At 39.4% G+C, this 23,057-nt stretch overlaps 1 protein-coding gene across 1 annotated transcript; it reads right to left on the bottom strand.

The window, feature by feature from the left end:
• Window positions 1-9,908: 9,908 nt before the first annotated feature.
• On the bottom strand, window positions 9,909-22,960 carry csnk2a2b (casein kinase 2, alpha prime polypeptide b). The gene is made up of 12 exons (XM_067588854.1): window positions 21,925-22,960; window positions 21,352-21,463; window positions 20,034-20,135; window positions 17,700-17,750; window positions 17,440-17,499; window positions 17,162-17,245; window positions 14,859-14,969; window positions 14,486-14,587; window positions 13,860-13,960; window positions 11,955-12,103; window positions 11,776-11,859; window positions 9,909-10,620 (listed from the first exon to the last, which is right to left on the bottom strand). The coding sequence occupies exons 1-11, from the start codon at window positions 22,026-22,028 to the stop codon at window positions 11,783-11,785; spliced, it is 1,053 nt and encodes a 350-aa protein (XP_067444955.1). The 5' UTR covers window positions 22,029-22,960; the 3' UTR covers window positions 9,909-10,620; window positions 11,776-11,782.
• Between the last annotated feature and the right edge of the window lie 97 nt (window positions 22,961-23,057).

Below are 23,057 nucleotides of genomic sequence, written 5' to 3'. Positions count from 1 at the left end.
ATTCCACTTTGGACAGCTAGATGTGTGACTGAGGATGTTGGAGGACGATGTTTGCTTGGCTTGTGGTCCGTCAGGAGACGATGACATGATCTCTAATTTAGAGAGTGGAGACTCTGCTGAGATTATCTGAGGACAAAAAGAAAGAACATGCAAATTCTTCTGCAAATTCTTCAGCTTCATGCATGTATTTTTGTTGTTGTTCACCAGAGTGGAACTTTTTTGACTTCTGTCATTCTTTTTATTTCTGTTTCGGTCCACGTCAGCCTCCAAACCCTGGAGTAACAGCATCAGGCTGCCTCCATGTCTCCTCCAGACCTTTTTTTTTTTTTTTTAATGCAGCTTATTTGTTGTGTTTTGATGTCCCTGTAATAACAGGGTGGATGTAAATTTTCTAAATAAAACCCAGACAACCTTAAATCAGTTTGGTAAATTAATTTGTACATTGATGCTTATTAAATAAAAAAAGTTCATTACTATGGCTTTAAATGTGGCAAACTGACAAAGCTATAACTATATCTGCTACATGTGGTCACAATTAACTAAGTTTTACTTTTAAAACATCATCCAGTCTGTCATTTTTGGAAATATCTCTACTCTTATAAAATTCTGAATATCAGTGGATCTTCTGGTTTCAGGTCTAACTGTGTAACTAATATTAATGTCTAAATTAATTAAATGGAAACTCTTTCCTCTGTTCTTTGCATGCAGTGTTGTATTTGTGAATTTCTTTTTAAAATGTGCAATAAAACTAAATTTATGATAAAAAATTGTAACTGCACATCCAGTCTTTGTGTGTTTGAATGAAGAAAAAAAAAAAGCCCCTGAAAAGTATTCTTGTATGACATTAACATGTATAACATTAGGTGTTAACAAAAAAAAAGCAACAATAAAAGTTAAAAACAACATTTTAGGTATTATTTATTAAGAGTTTATCACTCAAAAACTCATAAGCCTCCTATCGTGTGTTTTTGGATTAGATTTGACTGACAGTGACCAACAGCCCCAGAACTGTAGCTAGCAGTATGCTCATATAGAATCCCATCACTCACAGTAAAAAGCTGAATGACAAAATCTCTTTCCAGGGCCTTTAAATGTTGTCTTTAAACCAAACACACTGTAGGTGTGTGGCTGAGCTGAATTCTCATGGGAGGATTTATACCACATATGACCTCAGATGCCGGAGCCCAGTCCTTCTTACTCTTTTAATGCCCTGAGGCTGTCTATACCTCAGAGACCACAAGTTCTGAAATAATCAAATTGGTGGTTTCAAATCTCTGCCACAACTTAGGCAACAAAAATACTCAACTCAGCCTGTAACAAGTTGAAGCTGTTTGCCAAAAGGAAGAATAACCATAAAACAAGCTAAAACACACAGCCCCGACATATTATCACCTGATAATGTTGCAGACATGGGACAGCATTAGCATTCATTTGGAGTCTTGTTTTTGGCCACCTGATGAATAGAAGTCCAATATTCACTCTGCTTTTAGCTCTGTTTTGGTGTCCACCAGCTCGTGAAAGTCTGCTATTAGCTCTTTAGCTCCAGTGGCCTTCACACACTGGGGCCTTGTTTTGAGTGTGTGATTAATTTGCACGTCAATATATTTTTTCATGAGTTGTTTTTGCTATGAGTACTTTCACATTTCACTTTTTTTTTCTGAATCAATCAATCAATTTTTCTGAGCATTTGCACCGCAAATAGAGGCATCAACCAATCATGTTGAGTGGAACAGACATCACGTAACAACTCCTAATGACAATGGTGGACCTGCTGATTGTTTGTGTTTCGTCACCCTGTATTGTATGACAAAGGACAAGGGACACAGAAACCTCCTGTGTTTTTTTACGCTCCGAGTCTGTTTCTGTCACGTTTAGTGAAGCATAATCTGAGCAGGCAGCTACTTAAATCACACATATATCCTACTGTATATGTGTTCTTCCTGTGCAGCCGACATGAAAACTGTTTAAGTTCAGTAAATTTCTGCTGTCAGTCAGCCTGGTGAAGGCAGGTCAGGAGCTGCTGCTGACAGACAGCTGGTTCTGTGGACAGAGACGCTGAACACATCATCACTGGATGATGTTGAATCCATCTTTTTTTCTGAAGAATGAGCTGTCGCTGGTTCTTTCGCAAATTTGTGCAATTCATATCACCGCCGGTGTGAATAGTTTTAATGTGAAATATTTGCAGGCAAGTATTTCACATTTTCATATTGTTTATTCGTGACATCCCCAGTGTGTAAAGGCCTTAAATCCTGAACCTTTTTCACTGGCTAGTCGCTAACTTTTTGTAAAGTCTGCTGTTTAATGCTGAGTGGGCAGTGTACAGAGGGTTTGTCAGAGCTTTTCTCAGAAATCAGCTGCCTGCTGCAGCTGGAAACAGGGTTGATGAGAGCACTGAGGCTGAACCAAACAGTAAATGTGGCATAAAAGCGAAACAATGAACAAAAAGAAGTTAAAAAGCTCAGTAAAGCAGCAGAGTTGGGTGATAATTCTGTGTGGTTTCATCACTATGGGTGGCAGGTCATTGGATTTAATTTTATCATTAAAAAAATACTGAATGATACAGCATTCATATTTGTCAAAGAACACTTCTCTAGAATAAAATTAATCCTTAAATGTAAGATTCCTTTCATGAAAACATATACATAACATATATATGGATTGTTGTTCTTCCAAGGAATTCAAGGAATACAACAACAAAAAGCTACAGCCTCCAAATAAACAGCAGAGATGAGCGTATTGTAGTACAGTATTGTGAGTGTAGGAATGTAAATGACAAAAACAATTCACATGCAATTTAATATATATTAAATCTACCTCCACTGCAAATATGTCAAATTTGTACTAGCTCCCATTGGGTACTTTTCCAACCTCATACTTTCTGTCTTTCCTTAAAAAAAAAAAAGTAACCAGTATAACAGGTAGATGTAAAATGTTTTAAACAAAACTCCGGTACAACGTGATCTTTTTCCCTCTGAATACAATTTCAAAGACATGTATTGTGGTCTTTTTGCCTTGAAATGCACATGAGTATCATGTGAACTAAATTGAAGGTAGTCAGATGGAAAAGTACTGACTGAAAAAAGGACCACAAGTCCCAGAGTGCTTCCTGCCTTGAATGATTCACCTGTTGACTAAATACTGTGGAAACTAAAGCTCACCTGTACTTTTGCACACAGAAAAAAGAGCTGGCCAGGTGCGCGTGTGTGGGACAGAGAGACTGGAGACCCTGTGACTGCACAGTAACTACAGCTACACAGCTACAGTTTAGACAAGACCGCTACTGAATGTTTCATGGCCAAGATGCTAAAAAAGGAACACAGTGCTCCTATGCATCTGTATACACGTCTCTATATGTGTGCATGTGTGTGTGTGTGTGAGCGAGTGCACCTGAACACGAGCAAGGAGTCAGGTTGTGGTTTCTTCGCAAAGAGGAAGTTGATATTTGAGACGCGCACACACACACACACTCTCAGGTGAACCAAATAATGGAACGATGGCCCTGTTCCATTTGTGTGTGCTAGTAAGCCATCTAAGTCAGGCATAAAACACCTTATCAGAGGTAATTGATGTTATTAGTCACACCTATGCTTGACAAGTCAAAATGTCTGCTGTGAGAAAGATCTACGATTGTATCTGTCTTGTCATATCTCAATAAACAACAACATTAATGTGGCTTTTTACAAGAAAACACAAGAAAAATTCACACATCACATTTTTGTAAAGTCTCAGTCATTGATACAAAATATTCACATCACCTCTACCTTTATGGCTATATAATTACAGGGGAAGGTGAGGGGTAATTCCCTATGTAAAATACAACAACAACCTGTAAATGACAACGATGGTTTACATCGTAATCAATCATTACATACACATTAACATCATGAAATGTACAAACAACAGGAAGAAATATAATAAAATGTGCAACTTAGAGTAAAGTTATTTTTCCTGCCATCTGCTTTGATAATAACATACCATAATAGTCTGATAGAAGACTGAATTATCAAAAGTGATCATACAAATTTCATCACTGTAAACTGTCAAACTGACAAGGATCATTTCAAAAAATTATATGACTCTTTTGTTTTTTTGTTCAGGAGTTTTTCAGGAATTCCAAGAATTCCAAATGAAATTGTGCAATTTCAAAATCATAAAACAACTTTTAGAAAATCAAGAAAGCACAATCCTCCGAGGGTAGGGCAGTCTTTAAAATGTGTTATTTTAGCTGTAGAAAATGTTCCAATCTGCATCAGGATCTCCATTAAAACATCTTGCAATATTAAGACATTTCTTGAGACACATCTAAAACGAATCACTTGTTTCTTGGCGCAAGAGGAAAAGCCAAGGGATCAACAAAATTATTTGAATAGGATACATTGTCTGGCAACTGTGAATAAGTGGAAACTTTAACCTGCTGGTGTTCATTAGGGTTCATGTTCTGAGCACCATGGATTTATTTCCATCCAATAGATATTGAGATATTTCACTAAAAGCCAAAAATGTCAAATTCAAATTTTGACCTGTTGATGGTGCCAGATGAAAAGATCACTAAAGTCAGTATTAATATCCTTGAGACCAAATTTTGTGTCAATCCATCAAGTAGTTGTTGAGCACTTTCAGTCCAAACCAAAATGGTGGACAGACCGACCAACAGACAGACAGACACTGTCATCCATAGAGCCAAGCTGCTAGCATATCTAAAACCCTTACAAAAAATAAGAAAGTGAATAGAGAGTGGTGAAACACTGAAATAGTGCTGTGGTTCACTGTAGTTCAGTTTAATTTCTTATAATTATACATCTCTTACCTCTTTATCATATTTACTTAAAATGTCACAAACTGCCTGGCAAATGTTGATGATGCAAAACTGCTTAGTGTTCTGGGGACATGTGAGGTGAAATAATCACTTACTAACTGGAAAAGTTATGTACAATCTCGCACATTCCTCATCCTGGTTGGATGTTTAGGATGTGACTCTTAAATGAGGACTAGGACACTGAGGAAGTGCCTTTTTAAAAATTCGTACTGTCAAAAGTAGCAGTGTTTTTCATTTTGAGGCCACTAGAGAATGAAAAGTGATTCAAAATGTTTTCAGCCATCAGATGGTGGCCATCAGATATGCAAAGTTTAGCCTGGCTCTGAACAAAGACTGGTTTACTGTGAGAAATGACTTCATGTACAGTGAACATTCACAGTTCAGGTAAAAAAGCAAAATTGTCTTTATCTTTTAGCATCTTTTCTTAGAACTGATTTTAAAACTAAAACTGTGTGAACTATCACTAGTTCACACAGCTCTGAATGGTCTATTAATATAGCATAGATAGTGTGGCCTCTATGAGAGTTCTGTGAAATGAGCAGCTATCGCCCTGAATGATGCAAATACAACTTTCCCTTCCTGTTTTTGCTCACTAACAAGTCACATAGTATAATTTTTAAGTCATAACTGCCAACAGCACACTGCAGATACTGGTGTCTGTATTTATAGTTTCATCCCTATAAAAATAGTTTTTGTGGGATTTGTAGTGTATTACTACTAATGCAGCAGTGCCCCACATGGACGTGCTTCCATGACAATTCCTAAGTTTGGTGGCTTAATATTTATGTTTGACTTTATGTTAATTTCAATTGATTCATTTGGCTCACCAAAACCAATAAAGTAACATCATGAATGCATTTTCTAAAATCTAAATTTAAAGCTGCTATAATCAATATTTCTATATTAACAATGGATCAGATAACTGTGTGTAATACTAAAGGGGTCAATCATACTCACAAACCCCCAGATAATTATCACCCACCCTGCATGTCGGAGGTTATTAGTGTCTTTCACCTAATTGTTTTGGTTTTACGGCCTGTAACTTCACTGTCTTGATTCACTCATATTGCTCATCAGTATCATTTTCAGTGAAAAAGATTTGATAAACCCACTGTATGCTACCTGCCCAGCACCACATGGCAAACACACTCAGCAGCTAGCTGTCAAATATTGGACTTACATTTATCAGATGAACAAAAACGTGATTCAGAATGACATGTTCATCATCTCTCCGTTTTGGTCTCCACCATCTCCTGACAGAAATATCTGTCTCTTTAGCAGCTAAATGCCCCACTATGTTCTCCAGCTAGTCGCTAGCTATGTTCACTGTGTGGTGCTGGGTGGGTAGCAGTGGTGGCTGGTTAATACGGGGTGCCATGCCCGTTCCAATTATCCGATTACCCAGAGAAGAGGGGCTATTATGTTAAACATGAATTTATTATGAAATAACTTTGAAATAAAAAATGTTTACTCTCACCCTGTGTCTTGTAGTCATGCCAGCATTTATTAAACGTTTGTTTTCAAATTGTATTTGGTTGATTTCTATGTGAATATGTACACTTCATTTTTTCTTAATGTAATTTACTTATTTTTTCACCACAGGTGGATAACAAAAGTATTTACATTTCCTGTGTGAGGGGCACCAGCCAAATGAGTGTGTATGTACGTGGGTCCTTTTGGCAAGCAGGTGATCTGAGGCTGCTCTCTAATTGGTGGCTTCAGATCTTCCACAGGACGCAGCTGTCTACGCTCTCATTTTTATTGGTAGCCACCATACACGCGGGTTTCCGAGCATCAGTGAAATGCATGCCTAAGGCAGATTTTCGGATCTTAAGTTTTTCAGTGCGCTAACATTACAACTGTTACTAACATTTGTATTATTATATGCTGGCATTGCTTTATTGTTTTCATGCTAACGTTATTTTATTGTTTTCATGCTAACATTTCTTGTGTGAGGGAGCTTCTGTGCGTTAGACCCATGCTGCTGGTTGATGTTTGGGACACCTTCAGCAACCTCTTTCACCCAAGCCGTCATGTGATCCATTGTTAAAATGAAAAAAACAGATGCTTTAAAGGGGAACTCCACACATCAAAGCCAGTTTGCAGGTCTTGGGAAGTACTGTACTACTATATATATGTGAAAAAAGAGGAAGCTCCACATACTCTGATAAATTGCCTCAAGTGATGTCACCTGAATCAGTGTCAGTTGGGGCCAAAGACTACAAGTGTGAAAATGAAAACAATCTGGGAGTGTGGAGTTCGAAAGAAGTGAGGTTACCAGACCTCTACAGCTGCTCCTCATCTCTGCTTGAGGCTAGCAGCTATATGCAAAATTACAAAAGTACAGTCAAGTGGGTGGAAGTGAGTTGCATTGTGGGTAATATATGCATCAAGTTTTGACAAGTATGAAGAATTTGTGGAATAGAAAGATATCTCTGGTTCCGCTGCATTTGATAATTTTTTTTAAAACAGTCCATTGTGAATCTGACAATGTTATAGGAGTGCAAGGCTAAATCAGTGAAGTACTGTTTTAAGGCTTTTTTGTACTGCGTACAAAGCTGAAACAGAGAGAATGACATCCATCGTTTCAGTTGGCTGTGAGCTATAGTTGTAGCAGATTTACATGACTCAGCTTTCATACTCAGACACTCGCACTCACACAAACACACTTAGTTTATCAGCTGATTGGTGTCAGCCACTCTCATTACAGAGGCTCAGTGTCTGTCCCTCATAGCACAGAGTGCAGGTGTGCTTGTCTGACTGTCCAACGTCAGCTTTGCAGCAGTCCACACGTCATTTGGAACATTATAGTCATAGGGGTTGGTTTTCAGTGTGGGCTTACAGTACATATGAGTACAGGTTACAGGTTGAAGTTAAAAACAGAGTCAATGGAAAGTTACAATAACAGGTGTCTGTGTGGGAGTTGAACCGGTGCTGAAAGAGGATTCAAGTAAAACCAACAGTTCCTAACAATCAGTATTCTGGTTCTGTTCTCAAATCTCATCTTTTTTTTACAGAATGGCATTTTAAAAATTTATTTTATACATTTTATTCTTTTATTTATATTACATATATATTTTATGTACATTATTTACTTTTCATGAACAGTTTTCTACTACGCTTCATCAACTTTTGCTTCTTTATGTCATTCTATAGTTTTAAAGAGGGGCTATGTAACTCCTGAAGGAAGAAATAACACAATCTTCCTCTTACAAATGAAAAGCTGAAATCATAAGCAATATAACACACCTTTTCTAAATTCAATACACTCAGGGGTTTTGCTGCTACAGCCTTACTTGGAGTTATATGACCAGTTAGTAAACTTTGTGTGTAACTGACCAAATTAGTAGCTTTTAGCAATGGAGCTCCTCACTGGTGACTGAGAGTCCTGGTTGTCAGCTACACTGTGATATACAATATGTTACTGTTTGTTTATTAAAAGACATGAAAGCTGCAGAAACAATAATGATGTGATAACTGTTGCCAATATTTGGCTTGTGAGTTATTTACCTTATAAACAGTTTATAGAGGCCAGCGGTGGAAGAAGTACTCAGATCATTTACTTAAGTAAAAGTACCAATACAGCAATGTAAAAATACTCCATTAAAAGTAAAAGTACTGCATGAAAAATTCTACTTAAGTAAAAGTATATACTGTAAGTATTAGCAAAAGTATTCCTTTCATCCCTCTGACTGATATATTATTATATATGACATCATTAGATTATTAATACTGAAGCATCAGTGTTAGAGCAGCATGTTACTGTTGTAGCTGCTGGAGGTGGAGCTAGTTTGAACTACTTTATATACAGTCCGCTAGTTTAGTCCATTGGTTACCAACCAAGGAGTCGAGTCCTTCCAAAGGGTCAGCAGATAAATCTGAGGGGTCGTGAGATTATTAATGGGAGAAGAAAGAAGAAAAAACAAAGTTCAGATACACAAATCTGTTTTCAGTTTTTGGATTTTTTCTCTTATCGTTGATTTTTGGTGAAATATTGGATCATTTGAACATTTATTGAAATGAAACCATGTGAGTTTAGAGGGAAAAATCACTGTTTGGTGGAGCTGTTAACAACTCATAGACATGTGAAATGTGACCCCGACTACACACTGCTTTTTGTAAAACGTCAAAAGCCAAAAAGGTTGGAAACCACTGGTTTCATCTTTAACAATGTGTTGTATTTTGAAAACTTGTTATATTATCCATTGTGTCAAATCTTCATCTGAAAAGTAACTAAAGCTGTTAAATAAATGTAGTGGAGTAGAAAGTATAAAGTAGCATTGAATGGAAATACTCAAGTAAAGTACAAGTACCTCAAAATTGTACTTAAGTACAGTACTTGAGTAAATGTACTTAGTTACTTTCCACCGCTGGTACAGGCCTAATTTTGTCAAACTACTGAAGGCAGAATCAACACTGAACATCATGGCGGTGTATTCAAGTGCATTTGAACAGTGATGCTATCATTTAGCTTATAGGAAGAGTGAAGAACCTTCATAGTCTCTGACTGCAAACCTTGACCTGAACTGAATAAAATTATTATTATTCCCCACACAGAATGGATGTGAAATGACCCTCGGTGGCACGGATTGAAGTGAAAACACGTCTAAGTTCAAACTGTTTCAACTTGAGCAAAATATATTGTGCATATCAGAGATGTGAGGAAAAGGAAGACAATTGAGGAAAATAACAGAAAAAAATACGGTCCCAGTGAGTTCTGAGATTAGAGACTGAGACTCCACACAAACACCCTAAATACTTAATATTGCACATATTATTGTAAAAAAAAACATCAAAATATTCTGATTTTTAAAATGGTCAAGCTCCAAAAACACTAGTTCATACATTTCCCAAAGTCCAACTAAAAAACATTTCTCATTTGATCTCCCTGCCTAGTAAACACCTAGTAAACAGTTTCAAACTCCACACCTCTAGTGTGTAACACGGCTTTCTGTTATAAATTTGTATTCTCCAGGCCAAGTTTTTTTTAAATCACCTTCCAGAGTGTTTCTCAAATAAAAATACATTATGTCACCCGACACAAAGACAAAACTAACATGCAATAAATTCACTCATGACGCAGTCAGAGTTCATCTAAATAAAAATCATTTATTTTTCATTAATATTATTATTATTATCATCATCATCATTCTATCTAGAGAGAGTCCACCATGCCACTTTCAGAACTGGAGTAGTGCTAAGACGTTTGTCTGTCTGTTGGGGTACATGATGGGGAGGGAGGAGGCGGGGGCAGACAGACAGACAGACGGATGGATGGATGAATGGATGAACGGGTCTGGGAGGGGGTCGGGACTTGTACAGGCTCACTCTCCTGTTCATTCTCCATGCTGATGCAATCAAAAGAGGGGATGATATAAAGGAAGGATGGATGGAGAGGGAGGAGAGAGGGAGAGAGGGGGTTTGAATTGTCTTTAAAAGTAGTTTGTCCTTGTTGACCTACGTGAGACTGAGCTGGGAGGAAAAAAAGACCGTTTGAGGGAACGATGAGGGGGAGCAGCTTCAAGCTCATTGGTCAGGCTGCTGGACAGGGAACCAGGACAAGCCAATCACAGACTGATACAGAGGAGGAGGGTGTATGTATATGTGTCTGCATGTGTGTGTGCGTAGAGGTGTGCTTGCACTGATGTGTGTATGTGTGTAGATGTGTGTATCAGTATGCACATATCAGTGAGTGTGTAACTGGTCAGAGTTACTTTGATCCATTGTCACTGTACACTTGTCAAAGTTACTGTCACAACTGGGTACAAAGTTGAGGTAACAAACATCCTTCTTCTTCACATCTGTAGAGAGAGAAAGAGAGAAAAGGAAGCATGTGAGGATATAATTGCAGAAATCAGCATTTTCTCAATCATGTTCTTGTATGGTAGATTTAGCAGCAACTTGTTAGATGATACTCTACCAACAAAACACCAAATGAGGGAATGAGCATCTATGCCAGCAGTTAATAATGTTAGTTTGCCCTTAAATGTATCACACATCTACATCACTCTGGTTTGACTGGTGCTGTGTGACATGTATCTGCTATCACAGCACAGTGAGGTGGTGTTAATGGTTGTTTTTCGTTTAGTTTTGAAGTCTTAGTGGTGAATGAAAAATCAAGCCATGCTGGTCTGTGATTTCGGCATTTGTCCTTACTGTTACCAGGTTTATTTTTGTAGGACATAAATTTAACTTTCAATTATCAAGCACATGGAATGAAAGGTAAGATAACAGATAATAAGATCATTCACTGCCCGGAGAAACATCAACTTTTCATGAGCTGGGAAAAACAGCCCTGCTTTCAGCTTGGCGACGATGAATTGTTTTGATAAACCAGAGGGTATTTTTAATGGTTTATTTATCTAAAATTCAAAAATGACCAAATTTGGAGATAAACACATAATCCTGGACTTATGCATCTGCTTCATAAATATACAAAGATGAGAAAAAAAATAGACTGGAGGGAAATAACGAAGGACTACAGTTTCTAGTGAGTTCTGAGGTCAGTCAGAGGTTTGAGTTAAACATGAACACACACTCCTACACATGAAAGACATTACTCAGTTCACACAAGTATTTTGTAAAAAAAACCCAAACAACTCAAACGGCAACTTATATTTTTCACTATCAGTAAAAAATGTAAATAAAACTAGAAAGCATTCATCTGAATTATTATTAGAATATCATTATTATTGCTATTATAATAATAAAGATTTTTATGATTTATGAATCTGTATCTGCATTCAATTTTTTTGTTGTCATTTAAGTGAGAAAATATCAAGAAAATAGTAAGAAAATAGCCAAAATGTCCAATAATGCCCATCTCTAATGGTAAGAAATCCCTTAAAAAGTTCCTGGATGCTCGACAAAAATGAACCATTCTACTGGATCTACTGTCATGTAGATAATCACAACGGTCTCCTGAAAACTCTGCGTCACTGTTTTCAGACTGATACCTGTGTTTCATCGCGCTGTAGTGTTGCCACTGGAAACCATGTTGTTGTCAGAGTTTGACAGAGACTGCTCCTTTACTACAGGGTCTGCAGGAGGAGATGGGAACATTTTTTTGTTAAGTTTTGCTACCTGGAGCTTAAGACTAATCTAAATGCAGAAAACCAGTTAGTGTCTTCCTTACAGAAGTAGGGGTGCTCCATGGCCTCTGTGGCGGTCAGTCTCTGTTGGTGGTCGTAGCGTAGCAGCTTATCCAGCAGGTCCAGAGCTTCAGGACTCACCAAGTGCTGGTTCTCCGTCTGCACAAACTGTTCCCAGCGCTTCCTGCTCTGCCTGCAGGGACACAGTACAGAGTGACAGTTTGACACCACTCTGCTAGTTGGCCATCTACTGACTGTGCTGTAACAAGATTCTCTCGTCTCCTGCACTCTGGTTTGTTGTTTTATTTAGTCCATTATGCCAATATAGTATTATCATTTATTGTGAACCCCAAAGTGTGGTTCTGTCTAATTAGCACATAAACTCCATTTATTTCCTCATTGGAGGGGTCATAGGTCAGGGTTAGCTACTAAACAGAAACCCTGGCGGTGGCAGGCCATGTTTTTCTTCCATAAAGAATTCAAAAAGTTGTCTGCTTGTGTTATTTTCTTTACTGATTACTACTGTCGACGTGTATTCCAACAGATGAACTGTGAGAATAACTTAAAAAGGTACCCTGTAAAGTTTTTGCCCACTTGTGGCACAACAGAGCAATGTTTGATGAGCGGTTCCGTGTTTATATTTTCCCAAATGTGTGCTCAGGAGGAGACATACATTACATTCCCTCAGTTTCTCACTATTCCACTGATTGGCAGTAGGTGGCGGTAACACACCAAGAAATGTAACAAGGCCTCAAAGAAGAACACGGGTAGCTGATGTAAACAAAGCAGGTTTCAAATTATTTAAATAATTGATTTTGCTAATGATTTATTAGGATGTAAACATGTTTGTTAGGCTACAAATGTACACCCTTTCACAGAGAAGAAACACTGAATGTCCACATAGAAAATGTTTACAGGAAAACTCTACAGGTTACCTTTAAGAGTCTGTGATTATATATTGAAGCTTAAGTTGGTTTCCCTCCAAATTTCCCCTCAGCACATTACTTAAGAGGAGACTGGAGGCTGCAATGGAGAATCATGTTTGTAACTCCCACTGTCCTGCAGTTTAACCTCTTAAACTCCCCAAAGATGCTGGCGTCCTTGGCAAACATTACTGTCTTTTAGTTGCTGTAGCGGACTCAGTTTTAAAGCTAGTGATGATTCTGGTATCATATGAAACTAGAAGACCTCAGGTATCCATTGGTACCAACCATGTCATGTTAGCTTGTCAGGAATTGCGTTCCAAAGTTGGGCTGAATTTTGGCGAGAGAAAAACTAGCACGGCCATTTTCAAAGGGGTCCCTTGACCTCTCACCTCGAGATATCTGGATGAAAATGGTTTCTATGGTTACCCATGAGTCTTTACACACATACCCGCTTCATGCTAATCCCATGCAGTTTTGAGCAAAAACCATGCAGTTTTTTGCATGCAGTAAAAATGTGTTATTTTCACCTATTCTAAAAATGGTGTATTTGCATGTTCCTGCACACTGGGGTCCCTAAACAGTCTTGGAATTGCATAAATTTGGTGACTGGAAAGCTGAGACTCTTGTGGATTCAATGAGCACAATTGTATACATATGTGATGATGTTAGTCCCCATAATAGCCATTTCTTTGTAGTGAGACCATTTTTTGAAACTTGACCTCACTGTATAAAATAACCAATTGTGACCTCTAATCACAGCCTCATGAAACTTAACAACCACAAACTAGAGACCTAAAGCATTCAGAGGATGGACAACTATCATTGTTTAAAATTAGCATCCCTAATCTCAAGGAAACTTTAGCAGAGTAGATGCTCTTCTAATAATCTTACTACGTCACCTTGCTGCACCTCTGAGTACATTTAGCTGATTTTGACCTCTATGCCGCGTTCAGCTCCAGACCAGCTCAACACAATGCGTGGGCTGAGATAGTGATCTGGGAGGCAGTGGTAGAGTGGACTTACTGTCCCAGCAGGTCTTTGAAGCGCGGGTCCAGTTCGATGTGATATTTGCGCAGGTAGCCAAACAGCTCGTCTGTCCCCAGGACCTTGGCAATTCGCACCAGCTGGAGAACACAACAGACCAGGATTCAAAGTCTGTGTATCACTTTGAGATTTAAATATATCAACACTTACACAGATCATTAACAGATAAAACTATGGTTCAGATGTTGTTGTATGTTGCTCCCTTCTCCCTGATCCACTTGCATTTGTTTTCCTTCTCTCTTAATGGAAACTTATTTGAAATTGTATTTCAAATCAGACATTCACAGTTTCCACCCTTGTGAGAAACTCTCAGATCTTTAAGTCTCTTTGTGCTGGAACAACAGCGCCCTCTTCCTATTATTACAGCTGACACTACAGACTGCTACCAACAAAGTTCCAGACTACAAATCCAGGTTGTCTCCATTCCATGTTTGGGACATCCTGCGTCTAACTGTGACACAAGACACCCCAAAAAGTCCTCTGACTCTCAGATTTTCTTTTGTGTGTTGTTCAGTATATGTGCATGAAACTCTAATTGTCTAATTTGATATAAATATGCCGCTGTTGTTGGTGCTGTGCAGCAGCTGCACATCTGTCAGACGTACCTGGTCATAGTTGTCTTGTCCATGGAAGAAGGGCTCTTTTTGAAAGATCATACTGGCCAACATACAGCCCAAGCTCCACATGTCTAGACTGTAATCATACATCTGAAACACAAAATCATCAAACAGCACTGCAGATGATGAGAACACAGACATCAAAATGATACATGTGTAGTAACAACTTTTGTCTCATGAATGGGTGACTGGTGTAAGTGTTAAAAATTCAGATATGCATAAGTTACATGTGTGATTTCTTGCATTTAAGTGTGAGACACAAACAGAAATACTAAATCTTAAAAGCATGTATTCACAGTTAAGTCTGCTCCTGGGACATGAATGTGCATAAGAAGACTGGTTTGAGATGTGTGTGTGTTACCTGATAGTCCACCAGGAGTTCGGGGCCTTTGAAGTATCGTGATGCCACTCTGACATTGTACTCCTGGGAAGGGTGGTAGAACTCTGCCAAACCCCAGTCTATAAGGCGTAGCTATGGAAACACACAATTTCTTTAAATTTTGCTTCACTTCACAGAAACTTTAAATTCACTTGAGACATTTTAAAAACATTAAAATACTCTGCTTTTTTAAGTGGAGGGGAACTTTAATATTAAGAAAGAAAAACAACATCAGCTGTAACCTAATTTCACTTTGGGCTTGCTGGGTTAATTCATGTCAGTCTGCTGCCCCCTAATGGACAAGGCTGGAAGTGTATTTTTGAAAGTAATTCTGTGTTGTTGAGCATACAGTGGATCAGCAACAGATAAAGTGGTAATCAGCTGGTTGCACTTTTTAAAATTATATCATATTGTTTTTTTTTGTTTTTGCTTACAGGGTTTCTGCAATGTTCACTAAATAAATAAATGTAAGACTTTTATAATAACATTAGAATACAATTTAATACAGTTTTCACAGTCATATCGGTCAAAGGAGGTCAATACAGCTTAGTTATTTATTAGATACATACATTTAGCCAGTACTTCTAAGCTGATTATATAAATAATTCCTAGAAATAGAATTAATAGATTAATGTGATCTGGATCCAGATAAGTGTCAAAAGGTTCATGGATGGATTAACTAATTACAAAAGAACTGATTCATTTAAGTTGATTTAAGTTCTTGCTAAAATTGACACTTGCTCCTTTTATGACTCAGTGAGCTTCCTGGCTGCTGTAGCCAGCAGTGGTGACAGTTTGCTGCAGGTCTGATGCTGCTGACTGGAAACTCAATAACAATTAAACAGCTTCCTGTTGCACTAGTCCCAATTGTAGTTTATACATGTTTAATGTCTCCTGACAGCCACAAATAAAAAACTGTCTGGTTTTTAAATACCTTCTAAGGCCTTTTTTAGAGGGAACTGAATTCAATATGTCTAGTGCTGAGTTTTTCTGTACTCCACTTTCCCAGAAATCACTTTATATTCACTATCTCTACAACTGGCCTGGCCTGCCCTCTGGAGATGATACACATTTATTTAGTCTGTTCCACCATCACTGCTCACACTCAGTCTGCACCAGGTGATATTTCTTTCTGATAATAAAATCCCTCATGACATGAATACAGATTCAGGCCTGCAATTAAGTCATTTTTAGGGCAAGGCCACTTTGGCCTTTGATAAATACTAATTTATTGGGGCATCACGGCCAAAATGTAGGGCAGCAAGGTCAAAACCAATGGTGCAATAACAATAAGTGATAATTACACTGTATGAAGACAGTATACAATCAACTATTAGGAGTCAGTGTACTGAAAAACAGTACTGAGTTTATTAAAACTGTACACTGAATGTTTGACTTTTCAATAAAATTCTGTCTGATTTTTTAAAAAATGTGAATAATTCATTATATTAATTGTTATTGTTATAATAAAGTCTATAAATGGGATAAGGATGCAACTATTAGCATTTGAGTCTCAGATCATAGGAGTCACAAAAATGACTTAAAACACTTTTTTACACGTTAAACATTAAACACACTGATGAGAAACTTCTCTGAGAAGTGTTTGTGTGCTTACAGAGAAATGTGTGTGTATGTGTGTGTGTGTGTGTTAAAGTCTAGTTATAGGGAAATGGCTGAGGTCGCCTCTCAAAAAGCTTCCTGTTCCCTATATAGCTGATTAGCCTAACTGTAAACTTTAAAACACACATGTATTAATACTTATAGTGTACAGCGTTTAGCTGCTTGTGCTTAACGTTAGCTGTTAGCTAGTGTTAGCTGCTAATGTTTACGTTACACATATTTTTACGGGATTGGGAGATATCTCGCGCTACTGTTGATGCTCAGCGTGGTGACAGAGACACTGCGAAACGTGAGTTTGTTTATTTGCTGCATTGCATTTAGTTTTAAATGAGGAAAACATCAACTTTCTTTTAAAGGGACAACAGCCAGTTCAAAACAGAGCACACCAAACTGGCCCACTCCTAGGTGTCCTCAGCACTGGTATAACTCCTGCCCTGCAGATTGAATGTGTTTTAAGACTTACCAGCAGAGAGCAGCACAAGAGATTTATTTACACCAAAATGAAATCTGCTGTTATTTTAAGGATCTACCTCCCACTCTATTCACACATATTACATGAAGAAAGAAGCAGAGTAAATATACAGCTCAGGATTCAGAATGTGTGTGGGTGTGTGAAGAAAAAAGAAAAAAAAAAAAAAAAAAAGACTATATAGGGCACCACCTACCTTTCTCAACTGGTGGTCGATCATCACATTGTGGGGTTTGACGTCACGGTGCATGATTCCCATACTGTGACAGTAGTCCAGAGCCTGGCAGGCACACACACACACACACACACACACACACACACACACACATGTCAGAGCAGACAAAGATACCAATATGCGTACACAGTCTTGTGAATTCCCGGGAGCACTGCCAGAAATACTAAGTGTGAGAATTTCTTGCTTATTAAAATGGTGAAATATATTTGTAAATTTAAAAAAAAAGAAAAAAGTCTCACCTTCAGTAGTTCATACATATAAAAACGGATATCATAGTCTGTCAACTTCTGGTACAACTCCTGCAGGGAGAAAAATCAAATGTGTGTTAGGGTTTGAACCTTGAATTTGAAAAAAAGCTAAGCCCATTGATTAAAACACCTCTATAATGGACATGATGAAGAAGTAAACGGCTGCAGTGAAACTGGAAAGCATTGAATGCGGCTTTGATGATCTAACAAAAGCACCCCAGAAGCATGCAGCAGAGAGGTGATCATTGTACCTTGAAGTCTGTGTTATTGATGCATTCAAAGACCAGCGCTGGAGTTCTGGACTGTGCAGCCGCCACGGAGAGAAAGAGAAGGTCAGAAAGTCAAAAATCAGTCAAATAGAAATCATCAATAACAATGAACACAGAGCAGGATGTGATTCAGACACTTCATTGATCAGAGAATGGAATTAGAAATCATCACAGTCTACATACATACAGTATAACTGTCTTTTTGATTTCGACTAAAACGGTCCAGAAAACTGAGTATAATTATCATTTTCTAACCCCAGTAGGTTTACAGGAAACTTGATCCCAAACAAAAGGACCCTGCAGGGTTCCCATGACTGCACTGAAAGACACCCTGGCTAAATCAGAGCGCTTTCATGGCCTAAAAATATTCTTCCTTCCTGTTTTTTGTATGTTTTCCAGCTCAGAAAGTTCCAAAAAGGAGGTATTCAGTCTGGTTGCCAGCACAGTTTGGATCGCTGTAGAGAAAAGCAGTTTGAAACTTACTGAAGACTGAAAGAACAAATGGGCTACATTCATAAAACATTCCCCAAATTCCCAAGATAGTTTGTCAAATTTCCTGACTTTCCTGGTTTGGATTACACTTGTAAATTCCCAGACTATTGGGAAAACTATAATCACAAAATGAGAATTACAATGATTCTTTGTCCCAGATTCCAACAGCAACAGGATTCATCCCCATGATAAAAGTAATCATCCAGTCCATCAATCAGCGCCATCCCAGAGGTGATTCTGTCATTAGACACACTTGTTATCAGTCCTAACATCCGTCATTTATTTAAACTCATGATTACAGTATTGGCAGATGCTTACTTGAACTTAAATATCCAAATGTGAGACACACACGTAGGTCTGATGTGCTGCAGGAAGAGCCAGTGTTTGGGATTGAAAACAGTCAATTAAAAAGAAAAAACTCATACAGTCAAAACAAAAGTAAATGATATTTCTGTATTTTATCATCTAAGGTGCATTATACCGGCATTAATACTGGTTTTATAGAGGCATCATTCCCTCAGCATTATACAAGGGCTGCAACTAAAGATTATTTTCATTATCCATTCATCTGACAATTATTTTCTCAATTATGCAAATAATCACTTTGGCTATAATTTTCTGCAGCCAAAGGAGATGTATCAAAAAGCTTGTTGTATCCAAAAGCCAAAGATATTCAGTTCAATATCATATATGACACATAAATACACCAAATATTTACATTCCAGAAGCTGGAACCAATGAATGTCTGCCGTTTTTACTTGAAAAAAATGAAAAAACAATTATTGCTTATCAAAATAGTTGCTGACTAATTTTCTGTCAATCAGCTAATTGATTAAATGACTAATCATTGCAGCTCTAAATAATAATACCTTATTTATCATTATTGTGCCAGCAGTTGTTTTTCAGCCATCAGTCACTCAGATGGTATTTCTATAGCAACAATTCATTTGTTGCAATGAGCTAATGTCATTACATTAACAAGATGAAGCTGGAAAGATGTGATCTGAGCTTTTTAATAAGTTGCTGCTACATAAACAGTAACTCATAGCTTCCACTTACAGTTAAAGGTACTGTTGGACCACTACCAGTGCTATGGAACTGTGTTTTTGTTAGATCACGCAAGAATTAATCTTATCAGGCTTCCAGTCAAGCACTTGAGGCCGAACCACCAGTAGCTCGGACCAATCAGTATCCTACAACTACTGGCAGCTACAGGCGTGGTTTAGGTGTGACAACACCGAGAAGCGATAGCCTGTGATAGACGCTGATAGACAGATGGTTCATCTAATCACCTGCCACGTATTTTTTGAAAGTGCCTGCCCTTTTCCAAACAGTTTCTAAGACTTCTCAGATGATTCTGTGTAACAAACCATCTGGTGCATCAGGTTAGTGTTGTTGTGTGCCAATTTTTTGTTTGTAATGCACATGCACACAACAACACAATACACTACTACCAGCTTCACATGATTACACTGATCTACAATCCGTCACGATAATGCACCAAGAAACACATGTGCTAACAAAAGGTCAAGAAGAAGACCGCTAGCAAGTAAACAAGGATGTAGACAACATCGGTTTCAAAATACATTTGTTGGATGTCCATCCCTCCAGGAAAGCAGGGAACCAAATATAAAATGACAACTAACTTCTTCAAAAAGCCTCTCTGGCAAATGTTTGACTCCTTAGTCCAGCAAACTGACAATGTGCACTCATTTTGCACCTTTAACCAGCGTTCTTAACATCTGCTATGTTTGAACCGCACACTCCACTTATTTCTTGATGACAGAAAGACAAAAAGGACATAAAAAGCATGAGAAAGCCTACCACGGGGTCTTTGACCGTGTCCACCAGTCGGATGATGTTGGTCCCTCCTCGCAGGTTCTCCAGGATCTTGATCTCTCGCTTGATCTTCTTCTTTTTGACCGGCTGATTCAAGAGGAAACAAAAACAAATAAAGGGGAAGAGGTTTAGGGCATCGCACGAGAAAATATCACATCAAGAAGTTTGCTCGCATGCTATTTGTGACTCCTCATCTAGAAGCTGCTGATTCTGCGGACTCTGCTGCACTCTCCAGCATCCTTCTGTCAATCTCTGTGCAAAGACATTTCAATGTTTACATTTAAATGACTGACAGATCATTTGACTCTGTTGGCTTACTGAAAGGCATGCTAACAGGCATCCTCATCTGTCACCTGCATCATCGCGATGACACCGGGCTTTATGTTTTTTAATGAAGCGGTTATAATCACTGCTCTAACAGCTGAGCAGATGCTGGTGCAGCAGGACGTCATGAGGAGGTCTATCTTTGGTTAGAGGTCATTTTCATCACTGCTACACACTGTGGCAAAACAAGAATGGACTAATGTGTTTCATTTATTTTTTCCTCTGCAAAACCCAACAGGGGTTTATTATTAAAAATCTATATGATTATGATTTGTGACAATATTGTGTTCTCAGAGTGGACACAAAGCTTTATTGCATGTTAATAGCACAGCAATTCTACCTGCTACAAGTTACTATAGCTCAGATTTTATTTCTGCAAGAAAACAATATGATTATGGATTGATCTGCTGTTTCTCAATTAAACAATTAATGGTTTGGTCAATATAATGTCAGAAAAAAGTAAAAAATGGTGGAAAATGCCTGTTATACTTTTCTAAAAACCCAAGTTGATGTCTTGAAATAGTTTGTTTTGTCCAATCAAGAGTCCAAAACCCAAAATGTATCAGTTGAATACCATAAAAGAGAAAGAAAAGCAGCAAATCCTCACAACTGTGAAAGCCAGAGCTTGGGAATGTTTGTTATTTTTGCTTGAAAAATGAAATAAATAACTAATCGCTGCAGCTTTAACTCAGTTTACAATCACGTAAGACAAAAAAAGTAGGATCATCACAATTGGGAAGCTGGAACTGGCATTTTGCTTGAAAAGAAAAGACTTGAGCATTTTATCAACAAACCTTTTCAGCTCTACTTAAAAGCAAAGAGTTTTGAGACAAAACCTGTCAACCAAACTCAGTGTCAGTTTCCAGGAATTCTAACAATTCAGGACTCTAATTTTTCCACATTACACCACTGAAAATGAGCGCCGAGGGGTCCAAACCACACATTTGGCATTTTGCTCGAGCAGATCAAACCTGCTCACCTTCAGGATCTTGACCACCACCTTCTCATTGTTGGTGATGTTGATGGCCTCGAACACTTCGCTGTATTTCCCTCTGCCCAGCTTACGGACCAGCTGGTAGTCCTCCTGGTTGCTATAGGGACAGACAGAGAGACAGTGCAGAGCGTGTGTGACTGTGTGAGAAAGACAGAAAAATGTTTTCAGCGCCAGCATGCAATTAAGTCAAAGTATGAGCTGTTGCCAAGTGTTCTTGTCATTGAAACAAGGCTCTGTCTTGGGGGAATGAAGTGATTTCTGGTTCTGATCTCAAGGCAGAGGTTCCTGAAGAGAGACAGGCTGAACATGGGGACAGAGATGGGGGGGGATGTGTCAGACGGTGCAGATCAGCAGGAATGTGGGATAGGATCCTGAGAGACTGTACTATCATAGTGTCATCACACCCTCACAGCTAGATGTATTAATAGACACCCATCTGCCACACTTCCCCTCTCCCCTCCAACAAATACACATGCAAACAGGGACCCATTATATACTGTGGCCAGGCATCACATGCATGCAATTACAGCAACCTGCAATAAACAGAAATGTCCTCACTTCCAGTTGGGTACGTGGGCCTCGTAATCCCAGTACTCCCGGCTCTTCAGCGTGTTGACGTCTGCGTACACACGGGACTTGCTACCGGCCACCGGACCCGGCATGGCGAGACCCGTGGCTCGGGCGCTGAGGGCCGGTGCTGGGGTGTGGATCACGGACTGCAGGGGATTGTAGGGGTAACACGGATAACGGAGTTTGCTGTCTGTATGGGTGTGAAGTGGAACAAGCCAGCCAGCTAGCTTCCTTCAGCAGCCAGACTGAGAAAAAATGGGGAGACAGGGTGGGAGAGAACCAGAGATGTCCACCGGGGTTCCCCGCAGTCAGTGCCCGCCGAGCAGCGCTCTTTGGTCGGATTGTCAGAAGCAGCAGAGCCGGTGCCGGCGGAGGTCGGAGCGAGCTGATCAGAGTCGGGGGTATAGTGCAGAGGGGATTACACACAGGGGCGGGGAGGCAGCGGGGTGTTGAGGTAGAGAAGAAGCGGACCCCTGAAAAGGCCACAGAGGAGTAGGGTAGGGGGCTCGTGATCTAAATATCACGGGTTAAAACTCCGAGGCTACTCTCTCTGCGGGCCCTAAATCCGAAACGTTGGGGGAGGAAACGGGTGGGCTTCCTGCGCTAGCCGATGGACGGTTGGAGGAGGGGAGTGGGGGGGCAAGCCTCGGTGGTCCAGTGTTAGATATCAATCAGCGGTTGATGTGACGGATCGGTCGCGGGGTTGACCGGAGGGAGAGGGGGGTGGAGCAGCACAGAGATCGATGTTGTTAGCTAACGTTAGCCAGCGATGCTGCTTCAGCGCGGAGATGTCGCACCGACGGGGAGCGCTCGGCGCCGTGCACCACCACCACCGGCGGAGCCCGCGTCATGGGCGACCGGCTGTGCGGGGGGAGCAGCGCCTCAGAGGCCCGGTACCAGACGCCGACGGAGGGCCCGGGATTCGGAGGTTTCTTCTGCAGCCACAGACCTCCCCGGTCGAGAGCGCAGGGAAGGGAAGCGGATTGCGATTGAAGAGGAGCAAGAGAGCCGCCCGGATGTGAAAGCCGCTGGCTGCCGGGGTGAAGATGAGGGATGTGATGTTTCACAGCGCCCTCTGGTGACCAGGATCTGATAAGGGCAATTTTTGAGCCAATATAGAC

The sequence above is a fragment of the Thunnus thynnus genome, chromosome 5 (assembly GCF_963924715.1).
Source record: "Thunnus thynnus chromosome 5, fThuThy2.1, whole genome shotgun sequence".
In the NCBI taxonomy this organism is placed as follows: Eukaryota; Metazoa; Chordata; class Actinopteri; order Scombriformes; family Scombridae; genus Thunnus; species Thunnus thynnus.
This window is presented reverse-complemented; position numbering and strand designations above follow the sequence as displayed.

What these genes read in the sequence shown, in the direction of transcription:
- csnk2a2b (XM_067588854.1), bottom strand. Translation starts at nt 22,028, where the DNA reads ATGCCGGGTCCGGTGGCCGGTAGCAAGTCCCGTGTGTACGCAGACGTC. An exon ending in GCCCACGTACCCAACTGGAA is followed by an intron (nt 21,464 to 21,924) that starts GTGAGGACATTT and finishes CTGTCCCTATAG; the next exon opens with CAACCAGGAGGACTACCAGC. An exon ending in GACAAGACAACTATGACCAG is followed by an intron (nt 13,961 to 14,485) that starts GTACGTCTGACA and finishes TGTGTTCTCCAG; the next exon opens with CTGGTGCGAATTGCCAAGGT.